The sequence below is a fragment of the Danio rerio genome, chromosome 7, assembly GCF_049306965.1.
Source record: "Danio rerio strain Tuebingen ecotype United States chromosome 7, GRCz12tu, whole genome shotgun sequence".
Classification (NCBI taxonomy): domain Eukaryota; kingdom Metazoa; phylum Chordata; class Actinopteri; order Cypriniformes; family Danionidae; genus Danio; species Danio rerio.
Genome location: NC_133182.1, coordinates 67,524,200 through 67,548,356, shown reverse-complemented (window position 1 = coordinate 67,548,356; position 24,157 = coordinate 67,524,200). Strand labels below are relative to the sequence as shown.

Sequence of the window (24,157 nt, the reverse complement as noted above, 5' to 3'; positions counted from 1 at the left end):
TTTTAAAAATGTATGATATCTCGCTGCAGTCTGAAGCGGCAGGGGGCCACACTGGTGCAAAGCTACAGCATATGTGTAGTTTTTATGTTGCGTCTCTCATAAATAGTTCATGCTATGACTCAATGTGTTTTGTTGTGTTCTTCTGTGCTTGTGACAGATAAACTGAAGGATTTCATTAAAGGAGAGCATCTCAAATTCAAAGACGGTTCTTCCAAACTGCTATTGGGGAATAAGTTTCAGGACCGCTACTTGGTACTACAAGACAAAAAACTGCTGCTGTACAAAGACATAAAAGTACGTCTCCTACATCTTCACTTTTAATTCCAAGTCGACTTTTTTTCAAGTCAAATCAAAATGATTTGCTGGTCTTTTAAGTGCCTCTACCCATGGTAATATTTACCCCTCCCCAACCCTGCTGTTCACCAAGCTCAGCCTTTGCATGATATAACTGTTCGCCAGTGGCCCTGCAGCACTCGCCAGTTTAACAATTTAGATTTTGCAGCGTGGCGTTTCATATTAGCTCTGTTTGTTTTCTTAGCGTGCGTTTACAGATGAAATAGTTATTAAAAAACACAGCGGATGTAAAATTACCTGCTTTGGGCCAATCGCAGGGGCCCGCTTGTAATAAGCATGGAAGGAAAAGGAAACAAATAAAGCCATAATGGCTATTTTCATTTTGAATTAAAGTAATGTGGGACTTCTCATACCCCCTGAAATGAGTACAGTGATTTAAGCGACTGCAGTCTGTTAGGTTTCTCTCTCTGTAATATCTGCTCATACTTGCTTTATTCAGTCGGTGCGCACGCCGATCAGCTTTTCCTCAGGGGCACACGCTCCGTGAGCTAAGACACAGTCTTCTAAAGAGTGCAGGTTGTGTTAATAACTGATATTTGAGCAGAGTGTGAAGACGTGTGTGTGTGTGTGTGTGTGTGTGTGTGTGTGTGTGTGTGTGTGTGTGTGTGTGTGTGTGTGTGTGTGTGTGTGTGTGTGTGTGTGTGTGTGTGTGTGTGTGTGTGTGTGTGTGTGTGTGTGTGTGTGTGTGTGTGTGTGTGTGTGTGTGTGTGTGTGTGTGTGTGTGGGTGTGTGGGTGGGTGTGTGTGTGGGTGTGTGCGCGCGAGATGGAGGGAAGGCGGAGAGGCAATGACACAATGAATGAAGGCTGTTCTTTCCTTAATTAGTGTAATTTCTGGCTGCTGCAGAATATTCAGCTAATTATCAAGTGAAGAAGGTGGGAATTGGCTGTGAAGCAGAAATTTAATTGATATTCTGATGCCTTTGTTTTCCATTTCTCACTTTGTGGAAAGTTAGGATTTTGGGTTCGATCTCATTTTTTGCCGTCGTTGATGATTTCGTTTGAGTTTTGCAGTGCATTATAGTACGTACGAAGTACATCCCTCCCAGGCAACAACACAATGTTGTCAGCACATGCTAGTTTACACAATGCCCTTGGGCTCCCAACAGCTGTAAACAGGAAATTGCAGTTTTCCCCCCTCTTTTGATTCAAGTGAATGAGCTGGGGGAAATAAAGCAGATTATTTTTTTCACACATTATTTTGCTGTATACTGTATGTGAGCAGTTTTAGTACCAAGTGATGGCATGGAAAGGTTTTTAAAATACCCCATTTTGCTTTTTCTTTGTATTTTACCATTAATGTTCTGTGTAATGTTCTGTTTGTGAATTTAAGTAGTCTGCAGTAGATCAAAGCGCTATAATAAATAGAGTTATTGTCTCTAAAAGAAAGAACCAAATCTGAATGCTTGAAACAAGCTGTTAGTAATTCAGGGATGACTTGTACCATGTAGAACTCCAGTGTTCCTTATTAGCTTCATCTAAGGCAGGGAGATAAAATAACAATATCAAAAAATAAACACAAGTTCTTATTTAAAATTAGAAAATGTGTTAATACATGTCAATATAATGTTTCTTCATCTAATTGGAACAAAACACTTTTGGTCCTAAGAACCAAACGGTCTGTGAAACCCCATCTAAACTATTTGTTTTCATCTGAATGTGTGTTGAATTGATCATGTGAGCAGGGGTGTGGATTACTCAGTTAGGCTGGTTTGGTTATTGATGATTTAACATGATCCAGGATTGTTTCGTTCTTCAAAATGGTAGATACATGGCCAGCCAGACGTGCAATTTGCACATCATTATAGGAGCATTTTTATGACAATATTTTTACTGTACTGTGACAGTTAAAAAATACAATTTATTGGGTAATTTAACAGATAACATGAACTATACTTGGTACAACTACTGTTTATATGTTACTGTGATAATTGGGTTTAGGGTGGAGGTTGGGTTAGACATTAATAAAATACAATTAATTGGAAATTTAATCAATTATATACATCATTTTCATTAACTTCCGGTCGCAACCATATTTGATCTATTAACATCTCCTCAAAACTCATCTGAGAGTTGTTGTCATAGTAACAGTTCTGGTAGCTCAAACCTGCTCTGAAGTGGGCTTTTTTTATATAAACAGGATTAGATTAGGTCATTTCAAGCAAAGGTAATACTAAAAGTATTTACCGAATGCTGATATCTTCTTACAGTAATAGTTAACATTTTTAAAAATGTATATAAATAAAACTTACGCAATCTGCACTTCGAAATTAAAGCACAAAGACTGTCATGGCATGGTTCTCCTCTAGGGGTTCAAAGAGGACGTTTATTACTATATAATTTTAGGATACGAATGTGTACTATTTTAAGGTACAAGATTTATTACAATGTGTGTTTGATAATAGACATGCGCAATATTTAACTTTTTTATAGAAATAATAATTATTGCAGGCACATGTTTTGACAGTTAATATGCTAGATACTTGATGCTTCGCAAAAGTTGTAGACACCTTTACCAATATTCAAATGCTTCTTTGATGAAAAATTCATTTAAACAGCTAGTTATGCCTTATGCCCAGTAAGAAATTTACATAGGCTACTGTAATAAAGAAAATTCGCTCTAAATATAAAACTAAATAAATTGCTAAACACTCTTGAAACATGAGTGTAATGCACGGAGCCCACATCAAATATGGAAAGTTATTGCATATGATATTTAACACACAGTTTACTATGATTTTTTTGTAATTTTGCTCACATGGATAATTGAGTATTATTCAGATGATGTCATTATGGTGTTGTGCCATCAGCCAATCATTGCATTGCTGATTCTGATTTTAAGGATCAATAGATCTGTCCTTTACAACACACATCTCAGATCAGTTCATCCAGAGGTTTTAATCTAATTCATAATCTTGTTTGAAGAACCAAATTAGCCAGAGATCAGTTATCAAGATTAAAAGGTCCAGGATCTGTTAAATGATCTTAGATCGTTTAAGTGAGGTACAAAGAACAGACCCCTGCTCTAAAGAGAAGCACTTAAATTTAGTGAAGACCACAAATGTCTTTGTGATTTACTTAAGTCAGATTAAACTGTTATGTGGTTTCATTATAACAAACACTGTGATGTGAATCATTCAGTTAGTGGGCTATTTTTCGGAAAAAATAATTATCATTAATAAATTATATAAAAAAAATTACTATATATATATATGTGTGTGTGTGTTTTTTTTTTTAACCATATTGCCCTAATTTGACCTGACCTCCAACATTATTATTGTACTTGAAGCCTGGACAAGTTTGATTTGTGTATCAGAAGTCTTAAACTTGATTCCTGGAGGGCCGCAACTCTGAAGAGTTTTGCTCCAACCCTGATCAAACACAGCTGATCCAACTAATAAAGGTGTTCATGACTCTTTTAACCACCTCGATTATTTGAATCAGCTGTGTTTGATAGGGTTGGATCAAAACTGCTGAGCTTCGGCCCTCCAAGGAATGAGTTTGAGACCTACAGGTATAGTGTAGATACTATTCAAATAAGAAGAATATATAAATAAATAAATGAATGAATAAATGAATGTATGAATGAATTAATAAATGAACGAACGGACGGACGGACGAACGAACGAACCAAGTTGTAAGAGCAACAAATAATAACTTGACTTCTAGTTGATCATTTGGAAAAGTGGCAGAAGGTCGATTTTTCTGATGTATCATCTGTTGGACTGCATCCCAAACATCCCAAATATTGCAGAAGACATAGTGGAACCTGCATGGACCCAAAATTCTCATAGAAATCAGTCAAGTTTGGTTAAGAAAAAAATCATGGTTTGGGACAACATTCAGTATGGGGGCATGCGAGAGATCTGCAGAGTGGATGAAAACATCAACAGCCTGACGTATCAAGACATTTGTGTTGCCCATTACATTACAAACCACAGGAGAGGACAAATTCTTCATCAGGCTTCTTATACTTCAGCCTCCACATCAAAGTGCCTGAAAGCAAAGAAGGTCAAGGTCCTCCAGGATTGGCCAGCCCAGCAGGAGGCATTAAAGGTGAATCCAAAAAATCTCGATGAACTCTGGGAGTCCTGCAAGAGCGCTTTCTTTCTTGCAGAGATGTATGGATGCTGTCCTCCAAGCTCATGGGAGTCATATACAATATTCATTATTTTTCCACTGCACCATGACTTTATATTCTGTACTGTACATCATTTCTGTTAAGTGACAAGCCTTTTATCTAAGCAAAGTCAGAACTTACTGTCCTAATTAAATAATTGAAAATCAAGTCATGATCAAATTTTATTTAGGTAAAATAAGCGTAATCTAGAGGCCTTTGCCTTTTAAATAAGTCACTTCTGATACTGATAATGATCAACTAGAAGTCAAGTTATTATTTGTTGTTTCTAAAATTTGTATAGGTGACAAGACTTTTGTCAGGTAGTTTAAACGTAAATCAAATAAATCAAATGCTGTAGAATCTTCAGAATTAAAATTTAGATGGTAATGGGTGATTCATTTTTAACGTGTTCTGTTAGCCATTATAGCCCAATCACACTAGGCTCATAGGAAGGATAGGCCTAGAGTAGTGATGACATATATACTGCAGTTATTATTTTCAAAAAAACAAAATGATGCCCATTTAAGAATTAATCTGTATTGTTACAGTTCTAACAAAACACATCAGTGTTGTTTTGAATTTATACATATATGTTTATATACATTAATTGACTTTTAGCATTATTGCCTGCGTTAACATGCACTACATTATGTATGATTTTGAAACATTTGCTGTTGTTTCCTCAGAGCACCAAGCCAGAAAGAGAAGCTCCATTAAAGGCTGTAAAATGCTACTTTGGGCTTCGAAGGAAGCTGAAACCAACCAGCAGGTAAACGGTCTCAAGTATTTATCCAGCTCCAAGCCATTAAAAGCATTTAAAAGATGTTATTTATCTTTTACATTTCACAGAAGTGTCAACTAATTGCATCTTCCTCAAGCTCCTTAACAAATTGATGCTTTTTGTAAGAATTTCTCCATGTCCTCATTATAAACCGTATTTTTCATCCAGAACACGCAGAGCCTGCAAACAGTGGTATGAAACAAATTATTCAAAATTAGCATGGCCACATTGCAAGATATATTAATAATCCTAAATGTGTAATTAAGATCGATTCATAAATGTCCTGACATTAACTCTAGGTTGACGTTCAAATGAGTTCCTAGTTCAGCCTTTATCTCCCTAGTGCCAACAAGCAGAGCTGCTTGTTTTAGTGCCAAATGCCCCCCATCAGAAACGAGACTATCACAGTCAATCTGAAAGCAGATTTATATCTCGCAATTACAAAATTCATTAAACGTAATTTAGCAAATTCACTGTACTGTGTTTTTCTCTCTCCTGCTGGGAAAATGGTTAACTGTGGATTTGTTTCATTTCAATAATGCTGTGTTTTCGTCATTTATGGCAGTCGTGTAATTTATTCCTGCGCTGAAGACGGTTTCACTAATGATCATTTATTCATAATTCTTCCAGTGAATGTATCCACCACATGATTCTTACAATAGCATTTGAACCCAAATGACTTTCAGTCTGTTTGCAGATGTTATTCTTTCAGACTTACATTGAGCTATTGACATGCGAACTCTTTTGCTTTTGTGCAGTGAGGGTGTTTGTTCAGCTGTAGGCACATTCTATAGACTTTTCCAGGGTTCACCTTTGCCTAGACTACTGGCAATATTCTCCACCTTATTTTAAAGGTGCCATAGAATGCATTGAAATAATATGTTAAACTATATCCTGATATATAAATAAATAAATAAATAAATAAATAAATAAATAAATAAATAAAAATAAGTATGGGGCTTATGCTGAATTCAGACTGCATGATTTTCAAAGTAGTTGTGTCACAGATGTTCTCACACTGCATGACTATCTGGGCGAGCATTTGTTGCTGCTGTGTTTACACAGCAAGATGGATCAATGACAGAGGTTTTCACACTGCATGACTTTAAAATAGGCAGAATCGCCAACAACTTTGTCTTGGTCCACAAACTACATCTCACCACCAAACATATGCAAGAAGTGACATGGAAACAACGCAAGATCATCTATTTTATATTTTGTTATTACCTACACAATGAGAAAGAAGCTTTTAGTGGGGTAGAACATGTACTTATTTTGCTCACCTGGCTTTGAAGGGAATTAGCAGTTTCTCTTAAACCTTTTTCCTTTGTCGACCCGGTTGTGGTACAGACACAGGTGCTCCTGCCAAATTTGCCCTAGTTTTTTACTCTCTTTATTGGGTCCCAATAGACTGAAAATATGTCCTTTTAACTTCTCCCACAACCTCCCGCTGGCCTGTAGATACCCACACCAGTGGATGCTGCTCACTCATTGGCTGTAGGTGATCGCCTGTGTTTTTTTTCAATCAGAACACATTTCACACAGCCTGATTTGAATCACTTTCAGGTCCAGATATTTAGCATGCCAAATATCTCACGGGTGTCAGTGATTCATCAGCGATTATCTTACATTGCGTCTTTTATAGTTCACACTGTGTGACTATTACTTATGTGAACGAGCACCAATTTGTCTGCGATTTTTCGGTGAGACCTGTCAGGGCTGTTAACATGCAGTCTGAACTCAGCATTAGGTAAGTGCAAAATTCTGAAACGGACGTGTAAAGGTCCATTTTTAACCATAGGAATTGGCCCTAATAGGATATAGTTGGTTTTGACTGTATTTGGAATGGTCGTGAATATTAATGACATGCAGCAGCTCATGCCAGTGCCTGATGCTCACACACAAAACAGGGTGATGCGAAATACATACATTCAACATAATCATATACAATACTATAATCAATACTTATTTCATTCATTAATTTTCCTTTGGCTTAGTCCATTTATTTATCAGGGTTCGCCACAGCGGTTGTCCTTCCAGCTGCAACTCAGTACTGGGAAACATCCATACACACTCAATTACACACAATACAGCCAATTTAGTTTAATCAATTTACCTATACCACGTCTTTGGACTTTGGGGGAAACCAGAGCATCTGGAGGAAATCTAAGCCAACATGGGGAAAACATGCAAACTCCACACAGAAATGTCAACTGGCCCAACCGAGGCTTGGACCAGTGACTTTCTTGCTGTGAAGCGACAGTGTTAACCACTGAGCCACCATGTCACCCCTATAATCAATACTTTAGTTTTCAAAAATATTTTAACAAACTGAGTAGTTTCCTTGTTAAATGACTACTTACCTGAAGTGGTAGAGAGGTGTATTTTAGGAGTGAGCGAGCTATCTTTATGCAAACAGAATTACATTGTTTGCCTCTGAGTTGTGTTGTTGATTAAATATAGGCTAACATATAATTATCAGTCAACAAAAGAGGCAGAGATTTATTTGTATAATTATGTTTTAAGGGGTTTTAAAGGGCACCTATGATGCAAAATCAGCTTTTGGAAGCTGTTTTAACAGAAATGTGTGTATGTATAGTGTGTAAACAGTCATTTTGGAGTGGTATTGAAGTGCTGTTTATGTGGCACAGTGAGAACAGTGGGCGGGGAGAACCAGCTCATTAACATTTAAAGCCACAGGCAACAAAACTGCTACAATGTAATGTTACTACAGAATGTACTTATTCACCAGGGTATAATAAATGATCTGATTGGCATTTTTAGCTGAAACTTTACAGACACATTCTAGAGACACCAAAGACTTATCATACATCTTGTGAAATGGGTAAAATAGGAGCCATTTAAAGTATTGTTTCTCAACCATGTTCCTGGAGGCCCACCAACACTGCATGTTTTAGATGTCTACTTTGTATGTTATATTTATTACAGGTTTTTCAGTCTCTGCTAATGAGCTGATGATCTGAATCAGGTGTGTTTGGTTAAGGAGACATTGAAAATGTGCAGAGCTGGTGGTCCTCCTGAAACGTGGTTGACAAACATTGCTTTAAAGTATATTAAAACCCAGTCAGCAATTAATTTCAACCTCTTAATAAACAGATGTATTTTTGAAGTTTATTGGCATTGTTTCACTTAATGAAAATGACAGCAATTCTTCATTTGTAGGAAATTATTTGTGGCCACAATTTGGGTGAATTAAAACAATAGCGTGAATTAATTCAAAAGGACTACAATTTAATTAAGCCTAGTTGTTAATACATAGCCACAAATTAATTTGTTGTGACCAAGATTAGCAGAATTAAAACCAGGAACACAAATGAATACAAAATGGGCATGACTTGTCTAAAATGAGAGAATTAATTAACCAAAGGCCACAATACAGCTAAAATAATTTAATAATACATGGCTATGAAGTTAAGTTGTGACAAATCTTTTATTTCATATTTGATCTCAAACATGCTTTTCACTGACAATTGTTTCCTTGTTAAAACGGTACACCCTCATTGGATATTAGATCAAAACTGTGAGAAAATTGTGATAAATTTATGGACTATTTGTGCAAAATAAACATTGAGATGATTACCTTTATGATCAAAAACAACCCAGCAGGCACAGGACGTCAGCATGACGTCATATTGATGTTGTACCTCAACGCAGTTGTGGCATGTTGCAGTTTGTTAGAAAATGAAAATTGGATTGATGTTAAAACCCAACGTCAAGTTAAAGTTGATGTCCAATGTCGGACAGACATTGGATTTTGGTCACATTCCAACACAACCTAATAATAAAAAACTATTAACGTCTAATAATGTTACAGCTTGACGTTGTGTGGACGTTACTACTATGACGTCTCTCAGACGTTGGATTTTGGTTGCCATACCTGACAAATAAATGTCAGCATTTGATGTTAATATGATGCTGGTTTAAGATATTGGCTCAATGTTGGATTTTGGTTACTTTCCAACACAACCTAAAATCAACCAAATATTACCATCATTTCACGACTTTATTGGACTTCAAAATAACATAGTCCTTAGATGCTTTGGACCCATATCCAGCCTAACATTAACATCTTATGATGTTAAAAACACTAAATGTGCTGGGAAACACCAAAAAAGTCAAGGTTGCAAGTTAAAAAAAAAAAAAAAAAAACAGTATCTAAACTATGTAATTGCTAAAATGTGATGTGTGAAGTCAGAAAAGATACTGAACTATTTAGACCATGTGTTACAAAAACAAGAGAAGTAGGTAAGCAGAAAATCTCAAAACAGACCATTTGTTTTTGTTATTCCAGTCAGCTGTCTGTGTAAATTAAGCTGAATTTAATGGTATCTTAGCACTTTAGAGGTTCAGCTTGTGGCACCATCAGGAAAAGCTGAATATAGCTGTAAATTGATGTGGAGAACCTGTATGAAATGCTGTGAAACTAATGGAATTCTTTTTTTGTTGTTGTTTTTCTGACAAATTTTCAACAGTTGGGGATTTACTGTTTATACTGAAAAGCAGCAGTGGTAAGTGCAATTAACTCTGTTCCTAATTACATAGTCAATCTCACGCTTCAGTACTGTTTTTAGGAAAAACATTTTGCTGGGACTGGGTAATATGTGCCTTTTTAATATTTCAGTCTGAAACTTATAAAGGCTTTTTGGTACAGCTTAATACATGAAGTACAGAACTGAAGGACTGCATTTCAAATAGTTCACTTGAGTGCTTCAGTGTTCACCTTTGCATCGTCTCTGAAACAGGTATTTCTGCTGTAAAGGGAATGATTCTCAGCAGGACTGGGTCACCTCCATTATCAGAATGAAGGTGAGCTTTTTCCTTTTCAGATGATGTGCAGTTAACATTCTTACAAATGGGCTGGTTTTTGTAATGCAATTTTAACATTTGATAATGTTTCACTTATTTTGAATTGAACAATCAAAAAAATAATAATTGCATTTCTCTTTCTTTGTATAAACAACGCATTCACTCACTGGCCACTTTATTAGATACACCTGTCCAACTGCTCGTTAATGCAAATTTCTAATCAGCCAATGACCTCATGAATAGCACAGGCCTCACCAAAATTATACAATAGAAGATTGAAAAAGCGATGCCTGTTCTGTCTCAAGTCTCGATTTCTGCTGCAACATTCGGATTGTAGGGTCAGAATTTGGCGTCAACAACATGAAAGCATGGATCCATCCTGCCTCGTATCAATGGTTCAGGCTGGTGATGGTGGTGGTGTTATGGTGTGGGGGATATTTTCTTGGTTCACTTTGGGCCCATTAGTACCAATTGAGTGTCAACATCACAGCCTACCTGAGTATTGTTGTTGATGTCCATCCCTTTATGACCACAGTGTACTCATCTTCTGATGGCTACATCCAGCAGGATAACACGCCATGTCTTAAAGCATGAATCATCTCAAGACTGGTTTCTTGAACATGACAAGGAGTTCACTGTACTCAAATGACCTTCACACAGTCACCAGATCTCAATCCAATATAGCACCTTTGGGATGCGGTGGAATAGGAGATTCGCATCATGGATGTTCACCCAACAAATCTGCAGTGAATGCGTGATGCTATCATGTAAATATGGATTTAATCTCTGAGGAATATTTCCAGTACGTTGTTGAATCTATGCCACAAAGTATTAAGGCAGTTCTGAAGACAAAATGGGGTCCAATCCAGTCTTAGTTTGGTGTACCTAATAAAGTGGCTGGTGAGTGTATACAAAGACTATTAAAATACCAAGTAATAGTCATTTTAAATCTTTAAACCAGTGGTTACCAACATTATTATTTTTTTTTTTTTTACTCCAGCCCACACAACAAAGCATGTTTTATTTTAATACATTACATACATGTTACTAGATATTATATTAAACAATAATTTAAGTTTAAATGCTTGTCAGTAGTGTACATTTGGCAAGGAAATGTAATTATATTTCATATATATATATATATATATATATATATATATATATATATATATATATATATATATATATATATATATATATATATATATATATATATATATATATATATATATATATATATATGTATGTATGTATATATATATATATATATATGTATGTATATATATATATATATATATATATATATATATATATATATATATATATATATATATATATATATATATATATATATATATATATTTCAAAAACTACACATTTAGGAAATTACTTAAATTACGTCTACATACAGTAAGTGGATCAAAAGAGAACTCTAGTAGAAAAGCTAGTCCACTCTGATAAGCTGAAATTATAAAATGTGATGAATTTGCAGTTAGGTGTCTGAAAGCATTCAGACACCTAACTGCATTACCTTCATTTTGAAACTGATGCACTACACACAAATACATATAATAGTTCCTTAAGTATTCTTTTTAATATGCTAAACTAACTATTTGTTACAAGGGCTATGAAACTGTCCATAGTGCCTTTTTCATAAACCTGTACCTCCTTTTTTCAGTTAGAAGAAAACTAGACTTAAGGATCAAGGGGAATGTTTTCAAGGTCTTCCTCCGTGAGTGTAAATTACATTATGCAAAATGGTCTCCAAAATTGGATGCCCACTGCAATTTTTAAATGAAACCATTATTTGTGAGGGAGGGGTTGGCCACTTACTCAGACCCAAGGCTGTTTACTTTCTTTACTGAATAAACATAAAATCCAGAGCCAGAGAGACTCGAACACTTTAAGGAAACGGAAAAACTAAAATCCAGGCAGATGCCATAAGCAGGTAGGCCGACAGCAAAGCAATCAGGGAACAAGCAGAGCAGATTTAGACCAGCACAGAACAGATTTTCCACTCAGTATTAAAGCACCATTTGTGTTCTATTTCAGCAAATACAAACGTGACCTTGTTGATTTTAATCATATGTTGATGTCTTGAAACCCCAACTTGATCAGAAAAAAAAACTTCCAACACATAGTAAAAGTTACCCATGCACGGCGATTCTATCATTTGCCACTTTCCAAATGAAAGGGCTTTAATAACGCGTCCTTGTTGTCACAGAAATGCCAATTAATTTGCCTTTATTTATTTTTACATGTCTTGCTGATAATGTTACAAACAAAAGTGTGAGTATCTTAATACCCGCAGTAGCATTCATTTACCAAATCTTATCCCAGTGGCATTGTGTTCTGCCAGTGCTGGTCATGTTCACACGAACACGGGTATTTTTGCAAACAAAATTTTTCTTTCATTAAAAAATAAATAAATAAATACATATGTACGTACGAATGAATGAATGAATGAATATAAAAACAAATAAACTCTCATCCAAGCATGCTTAGTTTGAAAAATATCTGTCCATATGAAAATGCAAAAAGGCCCTATGCAGTATTGCTAAGGGAATACCAAAGCAAGAGGTGCTGATATATTACAAACCATAAAGTCATGTTGGCCAATCAGTCTCAAAAAAGGTTATCTGTTCCTGAAGCTTCTGTTCCTTGATACATTTGGATAATTGTTCATGTATCAGTATAAAGTTAGTAGCGAATGTAATTGGATATGTTAGCCATTGCATAGATGAGCGTCTTGTAAACAATGGAGATTGCAGATTGCTCAATCTAGTTTCACAAAAAAAAAAAAAAAAAAAAAAAAAAAGACTTCAAAAGGCTGTTTTGTGAGCTACACGACTACATAGACACTGGCAATTTTGAAAATCTTCACCCTGATAGGAGTTTTCAAAGAGTTTTGGTTTTTTACCTGATGCTGCGCTTGCTTTAGAATGAGCAGCCAACCTACTTAGGAAAAGCTGCAGGTTTGAAAGTACTCATGTTCGTTTGAACAGGGTAAGACTTTATAAAACACTTAGTGTATACAGTGCTTAGCATTTACTGTATAAGTACACGTGTCACAAATGTCTCTTAAATTCATATTTTTAATAGGAAGCTATACATTAATATATTTTGCATGTACAATAAATTAGTCAGTACTGAAGCCAAATCTGGAGCTTATCTAACGAAACAACTTACGATAATGCTCCAAATACTAGTACACCCATATGTATGTGTTATAGAAAAATATTAAATGCAAATTTAAAAAAAAAGGAGGAAAATAAAGAGAAGAAAAAATGGAAATATTTAGTTGAAATTTTGTAGGTGTAATTGGTTTTGCAATATTTTGCTTAAATTGAAATCTTTCAATTTCTAAATATGTTTGGTGACTAAAATATTATTTTAATAAATATATTGGTTTAATAAACCAATATAAAAATGTTTTGTTTAAATGCACCAAAACACATCGCCTACATTAACTGAGAAATGGGTACATTTATTTTTTAAATGGGCTGTACTCAATTATGCTGAACACTGTACATAATTAGTATATACATCAAAATATAACTAGACATTTTACATATAACAATGTAAGACTGTTTTAAACTGTCAACACCTGAAATAGCATCACAGCCCCCAGATTAAAAATCACTACTTTAAACTTTGCCATTTTTCTTCAAAACAATAGGTTTTACCCATTTGCCAGCAAGAAATACACTTTCAGTTATATGATTAGTTCATCTTTTAAGAAATATGCTTACTTTTTAGATGTACCAAAGCAAAGAGTACATTATTAAAAATGTTGTGTGTTGTTTAATAAAACATTTTAACCCTCTGAGGCCGCTAGATCACTGTGGTGTGTTTAGCCTCTTTTTCCTTAGCAGTGCCAAAGACACTATGAATAATAAAAATAAATAAATGTTTACACCAATCAAATCTGGTAGATGTCTACTTTTGTCATACAGCTATGCTGACCCAACACAGACTTTACAAAATGTAAATCTTTTTTTTTTTTTTTTTTTTTTTGAATGAGAGAACAGAATATTTTTCAGATAATTGTGAAGTAAATACTCTAGCCTACAAGACTGGTAACTCAAAAGTCTTATTCAGGCCCATTCAGTGTGTGTATTTAGACCTTATTTCAGCTACATTTTTTCTTCTTCTAAATCTTTCTTAGTTAGCATGCAATATTATTAAGTCAATACTGTACATTTGGCCATAAACTTTAATTTGTTTAATTTGAAAACAATACCTTTTTGCACTTACATTATGAAGTATAAGCAAAAAGTATCTTGTTTCCTTAAGCACTTTTTTAATATGCTAAACTGTAAATATTTTCTCACAAGTACCATAATATCCCTCACAATGCCCATTTGTAAAACTCTGCATCTCCTTTTCCCAGAGAGAAAGTTAAAAGAAAACTAGCCTTAAGAATCTAGGGGAATGTTTTCAAGGTCGTCCTCCATGAGTATAAATCACATTATCCGGAAAGGTCTTTCAGCTGAAATAAGGTCAAGCAGAGTGGCACAATAACACTGGTTCCAGCAGCCTCTTCCTTAGACGAGCTGGGCTCTACAACACGCTGAGGGCCTGACTCAGCCCATTCACTATTAATAACTTCAACCAAAGGCAAGAGATGCCAAAGGAGGAGGAGATGATTTAGCCATTGTTTAGATCTCTCCTCAAATCCTCTAACCCTCTCAGATTTTCCGTGCCCTCGTTTTGGTCCTAATGCCTCATCCTTATCTACTTCCCCACAGGTTCACTGTTTTCATTGTCGAGGCTTATTCTTGCTTCTGTGGCCTTGAACTGATACGATGGGGGAAAATAAAGCTCTTTGGTTCTTAAAGAATTAGTTTAGAATAAAATGAATAAAAAATTCCTGATAATTTACTCACCCTCTTGTCATCCAAGATGTTAATTTTTTTTTCTTTCTTTTGCAGAAAAGAAATTAAGGTGTTTGAGGAAAATATCCCAGGAAAATATTTTTTGTTTAGTAAACTCTAAGGTGCTCAATTGTTTGAACTTCATAACTGCAGTTTCAATAGTGTTTCAAATGGTCAAACTTATCCAGCTGATGAATAATGGCCTCACCACCTATTGAAATGATCTATATTTCCATCTATCCATTTTCAGCCAGCTATCTAGGCACAGGTCTCATAGACAGCAGTCTCAGCAGGAAACCCAAGAGTTCACTCTCCCTAGACACATAGCTTCTTAAGGGGGATAAAAAAGGTGTTCCCAGCCAATCAAAGAGACATGGTCCATCGAGCTTGTCCTGGGTATTCCTCGTGGCCTCCTCCCTGTGAAACAAGCCTGGAACACCCCCCAGGTAGACATCTAAAACAGATGCCTGAGCCACCTCAACTGGCTTCTCTTGATGTGGAGCAACAGCGGCTATATTCTGAGGGTATCTCTAAGGGTGTGCCCTGCCACGCTGTAAATAAAATCATTTTAGCTGCTTGTATCTGAGTTCTTCTGTTTTCAGTCATAACCCAAAGCTTATGACCATAGGTAAGAGTAGGAACATAGATTTAACTGTAAATTGAAAAATTTGCTTTTGGCTCAGGTTCTTGTTTACCACAACAGACGGTACATTGACTGCACTGCCTATCTAACTGTTGTTTCACCATTCCCTCACTCATGAACAAAACCCCAACATTCTTGATATCCTACAAGGACTCCAAGTCAAGGACTCTCCAACCTGGGGATAGCAACTTACCTTTTTTTTAGTTTAGCACCATGGCCTCAGATTTAGAGGTGCTGATTCTCATACCTGCCAAGTCACACATGACTGCAAACCATCTCAATGCATGGTGAAGGTCCAGTTCCAATGAAGCCAATCATCTGCAAATAGCCTAGAAATTATGTCCATAAGAACCTGCAACTAAGGGCAGACCTATTGGAGTCCAACATGCACCAGGAACAAGTCTGGCTTATTGCTGACACTGCGAACCAAGTTCCTTCTCTAGTCATACAGAGATTGGACAACCCCTAAAATAGTGCCATTATACCCCATACTCTCATAGCACCAATTAATGAATGTGACAAGGGAAACATACAGTTGCCTTCTCATATTCCAGAATGCACATGTGAACTGGTTGGGCAAACCCCCTATGAACCCTCAAGCTTCTTTCACTCGTCCTTCATTTGAAAGTGAGGCTGCAGTGGGAAGAAACCAGAAGTATAGGATCAGCACTGTAAACATTGCAACAACATTTTTAAATTTGTTTTTAAAAACGTTCATTTCCCGCTAACATTTACGTGACCCTGAATACCATTGATTTGCCATAGTATAGTGCTCAACAAAAATTACTGTGGTTGGCCGTGAAGATCATCAGGTCACCACTCTTTACAGAGTGTAAACACATATACAGGGACACTGGAGCATTTTAAGGCCATGAAGATCAATCGATTCATCAGCAGATCACTCGTCTGTGTTGGCACTTGGTAAACATCGGTGAAGTGCAGTGAACTGATGACAATCACAGTAATTTCTGTTGAGCACTGGTGAACACTATGGCAAGTCATAGCCACAGCCAAATCACCCTGCAGCCCAAGACCGGTTACTGACTGTTGCTAAGCAGGGCTGAGCCAGGTCAGTACCTGGATGGGAGAGCACATGGGAAAACCAGGTTGCTGTTGGAAGTGGTATTAGAGAGGCCAGCAGGGGCTAATGCCCCAGTAAAAATTGAAGGGGACACTATACTGTCACTATACTATACTGACACCATCTTTCAGATGAGACGTTAAACCAAGGTCCTGACTCTCTGTGGTTATTGAAAATTCCATGGCACTTCTCATAAAGATTAGGGGTGTATCCCCGGTGTCCTGGCCAAATTTCAATTCATTGGCCCTTACCCATTATGGCCTCCCAATCATCCCCATCCACTGAATTGGCTCTATCACTGTCTCTCCACTCTCTCTACAGCTGGTGTGTGGTGAGTGCACTGACGCTGTTGTCTTGTGGCTGAAATCGCATCATCCTAGCTGCACACTGGTGGTGGTGTGGAAAGACAAATCCCCCTCATGATTGTGAAGCCCTTTAAAAGCGCTATATAAAAATACACACACGTCCGCACTGTTTAAGGACGTGCTCAGCTGCACTGAAATGTTAGTGGGAAATTGACTTTTTTTTAAATAAATTTCAGTGCCAAAATTCAGTATTGTGAAAATGTAATATAGTGAAAGAGTCAGTTCATTCACTTGAGTTTAATAAATGATATATATCATTGATGATATAAATGATACATCTATATCGTGTGTTTGGGAAAGAAACCATTAGCTAACTAGTGCCATTTTCCTTAGTTGAAAATGCCCACCACACCACAGCCTTGACTTCACTTTTAAAATGGCGGTCGCGTGAATATAGTCAATAGAACTGATTCAGTGTTCCACATTTCCTCCTGAGTCCAAGTTTCAACTCTTGGCAAAATTCTCTTCACCAGTACCCTGGCACAGACTTTTCCAGGGAGGCTGCGTTGTGTGATAACCCTATAATTGGAGCACACCTTCCATTCCCCCTTCTTAAAAAGCAAAATTGATGTACTTTACACACAAAAGCTTGTCTGGGACTAGCTCTGGCATGCAAGCTTTTGTGGTTAAAAAAGTGTTTATACATAAGTGTGTATATATATATATATATATATATATATATATATATATTTGCTATAACAACTGTAGTTGTTATTTAGGAAAAATGACATTGATTTCAATAGGTAATAGCCTTATTCCTTGTGGATCATTTACTCTAGAGCTATTTAAAGCTGCATTGTTGCTGTGATTTGAATGCCACTGAAAATCCAAGAATGTTTTCCACAAGAGCCATCTTTTCTACTGAAGAATGGAGGAAATATCTTGGATGACAAGGGGGTCAGCAAAATATCAAGAAATGTTCATTCTGGAAGTAAATAAATCCTTTATATCTGTATTTTTTTCAGTTCGGAACAAGAAATGTTCTCTTTATCGTTATCTCGTTATCTTTCTCCAATCGGATGAGTAAACAAGAAGCGAAAGACATGTAAAATGATTCAGTATACACATGGTTGCTTCTCATTATTACATGTGCTAAAAGTGGTTGTGGAGTTCGTGCAGGTAGATTAATTGATACTATGTGCTCAGAGACTCTGCTAACCTCTCGCCGCTTCCATTTCACCCAGCATTCTGCTTGGCATGGTTTCCATAGCAACTGGAGTTAGGTAAAGGCGCAGGCAGATGAGACCTTCTGCTGCTAAAATGAGGATGTAGACGCGAAGAACAACTCAAAGGCCATAAAGTCACAGTGGAAAGTATGAGGTGTCTCAGTGAGTGTTCAGCTCAGGAAGAAGTCCACAATGTTCCTGCACATTTGTTCCTACATCATTAAGGTCAGAAAGTTAGTGGTAGTTAAAACTGCTCCAGAATATATGGAAGTTTTGTGTATTTCAGTTTCCCAAGACTTAAGAGCCTAAAGACTATATGCAATTTCTCTATGAACCTTTTTTTTTTTCAGGTTTCCATTATGGAAATATCCAAATATCATATATAATTCTGATTTTGAGGCCTGAAAATGCCACAAACAAATACCTGTAATGAATATTCATGGATAATTGAATGATCTGTAACTTAGTCAATGTATTTAGAGAACAGTTTGATCATATCTCCTATTCTGCACATTGTTATATAATGAAGTTCTGCTAAATAATTTCAGTATTAGATTAGCTTACTCTATTAGTTTTTTTTTTATTTTTGGTAATTTTAATTATGTTAAAAATGTTGATTAACACTAATAGAATGCTTAGCATTCAAACAGAAGTGATGTCATTGATTTGGAGTCAATAAGTTTATATATATATATATATATATATATATATATATATATATATATATATATATATATATTTTTTTTTTTTTTTACTTTTTTTTTAACTCTCTTCTTCTCACCAGTGCTGAATTTGTGTCTTCAAAAAAAAAAAAAAAAGTTGAGATTTTGCTGTTAGCTTCAATTGTGGGGAAAACTGGATAATTTTGAGCTTCTTCCAGGTTTTAAATAGTGGCACAGTAGGTAGCGCTGTCGCCTCACAGCAAGAACGTCGCTGATTCTAACCTCGGTTCAGTTGGCGTTTTGTGTGGAGTTTGCATGTTCTCCCTGCCTTCGCGTGGGTTTCCTCAGGGTGCTCCAGTTTCCCCCACAGTCCAAAGACATGCGGTACAGGTGAATTGATTAGGCTAAAATTGTCCGTAGTGTATGAGTGTGTGTGTGAATATGTGTGTGGATGTTTCCCAGAGATGGGTTGCGGCTGGAAGGGCATCCGCTGCATAAAAACTTGCTGGATAAGTTGGCGGTTCATTCCGCTGTGGCGGGGGTGATTAATAAATTGACTAAGCCGACAAGAAAATTAATGAATGAATGAATGATTCAAAATCAGTGACGTATCACAAATCTTCTAGTGGAGTGATTATACATCAGTTTCTCATTATTATTCATAGCGGAGTTTTCTTATTCTACTGTATTAGAAGACCATGCAAGACAGACTAATATAGACAGACTACAGACCTGCCAAGCTGTGAGACAGCACACGACATGCAGTATTTAGCTATTCATGATGGGACGTATGTATTTGTTTCTTTGATCCATGGAGTTTGTTGCATGGCTTTCTTTGTGATGCTGTCAGGGTCACCAAAACAGCCAACCTGTTTGTGTGCAGCAAGCATTTTTGTTTAGAGAGCTGTATGAGAATTGGAGAATGGCGGACTTTGTCTTTTATCGGTTGAGTTTATTACCATTCAGACACATCGCCTAAGTGCTTGCTGCTGTGTTCACCTATGTTTAAAACCCTCCAGATTACTGGCAAGGCTAATGGTTGGAATAGATTAAGCAAGAGACCTGCTGCACTGCTTCAATGTGTCTGCATTCAGACCTGGGGATTCAGGAGGAGAGAAGTCCTCATTTATAGTATTTACATGATTATCTTTATAATGGTATAACAAATTGCGGTTTTATAATATATGAAATTACAATTAGCCGTATGTATTTGCAATGACATTAAATGCTCTGCTGGTCACACCTACTTCTCCCTTTGTTCGCAATGCTCCATGCCCAGCATAAAGCATTTTTTGAAAAAACTCTGAGGTAGACCTAAACTGAAAAAGGGGGGTTTCATGATCCTTTAAAACAAGTTACTAAATAGTTATAGTAATAATAATGGTTATATATTTATGTAATTAAATGATGACTTGTTAGCAGTCAATTGTGAGACAGTGGTCCCTTATTAAGGCTGACTGCTAAAATAACAATAAAACTGCTTTTAAAAAATAATAATATAGGCCTATTAGGTGCCCACAAAATACCTCTAGGTCTTTAAGGGGTAAACCCCCTCACTAAACCATTTTCTCAAATAGGCCAAAACATTTTTCACACTTTTCTCTCTTGTTTAAACACTCACGTAACTTCTACTTACCTTTAGCATGTTCAGAAGTCCAACTTCTTGTGAGATGGTTAGCATCTTCCTCTGCCTTTTGGGTGGTACCGTGGGTGCCTTTGATGGTGCAGAATGATGCAAAACTAGCAAATGTACAACCCAGCTGCTCAGAATAACACTGTGTCAAAGATTTATGTACATTTGACGTGCTGAACACATTCTTTACTGTAAAGACAACACAACACGGAGCAGATTAATTGACAATAGTCTACAGCCAATCAGGATGCAGAACACAATGCACTGTAAAAAAGTATTTCAAATTACATGAAAAAAATCTATAAAACTGCAAGGCTGTGAACGGTAAACATTGTTATGACCACTGTACATTTTTTAAAGTTTGTTTTATAACTGTAAATGTAAAAAAATAAATAAAAAAAAACATGATTTTGTATCTGTACATTTGATGTTTTGGAAAAATTGGTATTTCATTTTAGAAAAACTTCATTTATTTATTTTTATTTTATTAAAATTAACCTATAAAATGGTTGTCTGGCTGCTCTTTCTGTTATTTTTATAAAAAAAAAAAAACATGTAAAACTTGATCAAGATGGGTTCAATCACTGGATAAACAGATCATACATGATCACTGCATGTGTAGCTTTGTTGTAGTTGTGTTTTTTCATACACTGATTTTTTTTTTTTTTTTATAAAATTTTACACACAGCAAAATTAGCTGTTTTCAGATTTTTTTTTCATACTTTGTGATTTAATATTCTTTTGGCAAAGAACTGTTTTACATGAATGATAAATAGTCTTGTCATGCTTCCAAAAAAGAAAAATTGTTTGGTTTTAGATGTTTCATTTGCAATCTAAAAAAAAAAAAAACTCCAAAATCATTCACAAATTCAGTATTGAAGAAAAAAAAAAGCATCTGTCTAACAAATAAACATTCATCTTTTTGCAGCACGGCAGTGACTTATGGCCTAGGGACCTAAAGCAGAGCACATCTCTACCTTATAACCTGAGCAGAAGGAGAACCTCCACTCAGAGCACCACACAGTCCAGCAATAAAAACCAAAGAGAGGTCAGCTCCAACGCTCACATAAACATCACAAACATTTAACAAACCACTTCATTTATTACTACTTAATGAATTTTTGCTTCAGTGAACACCTCTAAATGCCAGCACAGATCGCTGTTCTCCATCTTTGTTGACAGTTAAGCCAAATCCATGTCCTTTTAACCCACAAAACAGTTGTTAGAATTGGGCATCCAGTCTGTTCACTGCATACAAAACAACCGCTGACTATGATACACTTCCTTTTTTGTGCAGGTTAAAGGAAAGTCGGTGCTTACTACTAGTACAGAAGATTCAAATACACAAAACCAAATGGCCGCAGATGAGGGCATCCGACCGGACTCGCTGCATAAATTGGCAAGTGCTGAAGGAACTCCGGGTGTCTCCAGGCTTGAAATGGTGATTGATGACACACTCCAGTCCCAACGAAGGGCATCACTTCAACAAGACACTGCCACTCTAACCCAGATTTCACAAAGGAAAGCCGCTATTCCCGGCAGAGGAGTGCAGTTGCCTCAAAACCTCATTAATGAGCTAAGTACTGTTCTCAACAAAACAGGACGCTCTCAGAAAGAAGCCGATTAGGAGAGACAGAAAGACAAGAGTCTTGTCCATTACACTTCCATGGTGCAAGAGGAAAATCAAACTCAGACCAAACCCAAAGTAAAGCTGCCTCTAAGTAAGCATAGTGCTATATGCATTGAAGATTTAAAGCATCTATGTTTAAGCTATGTAAGTATATGTAAGTATTAGCAGCTTTTTTTTAGTCAAAATGTATGAACAGAACTTTAAAACATAGATTTGCTTGAACGGGGTGTTCATTAGACTGGGTCACACTTTATTGTGATGGTCTGTTTGTTTAATTTAAGTTACTTTGCAACTTATTTTCATTAGAATATAAGTACACTGTTAGGTTGGGGTTAAGGTTTGTATAAGTTGACATGTACTTGCAAAGGTCAGTTTAATGTCTGTTGAAGGAGCAGTATCAACAGATCTTAAGCAAACAGTCTACTAATACTCAAATGGCCCATAAAAAAGTGTTACCTTAGACCAGGGGTCACCAATCTCTGTCCTGGAGGGCCAGTGTCCCTTCAGGGTTTAGCTCCAACTTGCCTCAACACACCTGCCTGGATGTTTTTAGTATACTAAGTAAGACCTTGATTAGCTTGTTCAGGTGTGTTTGATTAGGGTTGGAGCTAAAATCTGCAGGACACCGGCCCTCCAGGAACAAGTTTGGTGACCCCTGCCTTAGACTGTTACGAAACTTTTATGATCATGACATGACACATCAATAATATAAATGAGATTTGATGCATGCTTAAGTGCCATTAAGTGTCATTCTCTCAGTTATATTGTAATGCAAATGGGACATTGTTGAGAATTCATTGTTGTTAAGTTGTCATAAAGACATCATAGCCTCTCTTTAACATTATCATGACAATTTGACATTACCAAGACAACATTACCTGCCAGTTTCTTTGTCATGACAACTTGACATCACCAGTTACCTTGTCATGAATCTGTCATACACATGATTGATATGAGGCCCTTATAATTGTTGTGAATTTTATAACAGCATCATTTATATTTTTCTAGTAGTAAAAACTGAATGTTAATGCATTTTATTTGCTCTGTTATAAATGGATGTGTGAGTATCGATACTTTTAATGACAAACTCAAAAAAGTGATTAGACATATATTCATGACACAATAATAAAGGCCTTATAAAAATCATGCTTATGACAAGTTATGTTGTTTTTGTAATGTCAAGTTGTCATAGCAAAGACATCTCAAGCAATGTCATCCTTGCATTTAAATGACATAACTGTGAATGACACTAAACACTAGAACTACAGACATGAAGTCGTTTTGACCGTTTTGTTTTTAAAGTTCGAATTTAGTAACTTAAAATAAAACCCACATATCTATTGTGAACTGATTTTTAATAAATAATTTTTAAATAAATTACAAAACACAAAAAAACTAAGTATTGCCTCTGTTGCTTAGCAACTTTCTGCTGACTTTCTAAACATTCTGATAGCAAAACATAACTTTACTTCAGACCAGTAGCGTAGTCAGGGCTATTCGAATGTATACTTTGTATGCCTTCTTTTTTCACAAGCCGTTTCGATATTACGACTTCTGAGGATCACATATACTCACTTGTTTTGCTGATTAGACTTTCCTAATTTATGTGTATTTGCATCTCCATTGATTGATTGATTCATTCATTCATTCATTCATTCATTCATTTATTTTATTTTCAGCTTAGTCCCTTTATTATTCAGGGGTAGCCACAGTGAAATGAACCACCAACTTATCCAGCTTATGTTTTATGCAGCAGATGCTCTTCCAGCTGCAACCCATTACTGAGAATCCACTCTTAAGCTGCGATCACACTACAGTTTGTGTGTGCGAAATTCTGTCGTATGGTGCTGCAAAAGGGGCGGGATTAAACAAGATTATTAGAAATTAAAAAAGCGAGCGATTGCTCCATGTTTTAAATTTCTGTCCAGAGAGGTCATGTTTTGATCCTCGATTGGTCTCACACAGTCAAGTGACAGTCAGGTCAGAGTTCACTAAGCTTGCACTTTGCAATGCAGTGAAC

General features: G+C 36.2%; 1 protein-coding gene across 9 annotated transcripts in view; it reads left to right on the top strand.

Annotated features, from left to right (window-relative positions):
• The window catches only part of arap2 (ArfGAP with RhoGAP domain, ankyrin repeat and PH domain 2), a 214,648-nt gene extending 190,790 nt beyond the window's left edge, over positions 1-23,858 (top strand). For 7 of the 9 annotated variants that reach the window (XM_009303564.5, XM_068222759.2, XM_073907448.1 and 4 more), the window contains 6 exons: positions 158-294; positions 5,159-5,241; positions 9,747-9,782; positions 10,017-10,080; positions 21,436-21,555; positions 21,805-23,858. In XM_009303564.5, the coding sequence (XP_009301839.1) occupies positions 158-294; positions 5,159-5,241; positions 9,747-9,782; positions 10,017-10,080; positions 21,436-21,555; positions 21,805-22,134 (770 nt within the window). In that variant the 3' untranslated portion in view covers positions 22,135-23,858. The remainder of the gene's footprint in view (positions 1-157; positions 295-5,158; positions 5,242-9,746; positions 9,783-10,016; positions 10,081-21,435; positions 21,556-21,804) is intronic. The other 2 variants (XR_012382787.1, XR_012382788.1) reach the window with 2 other exon arrangements.
• Positions 23,859-24,157: the final 299 nt, after the last annotated feature.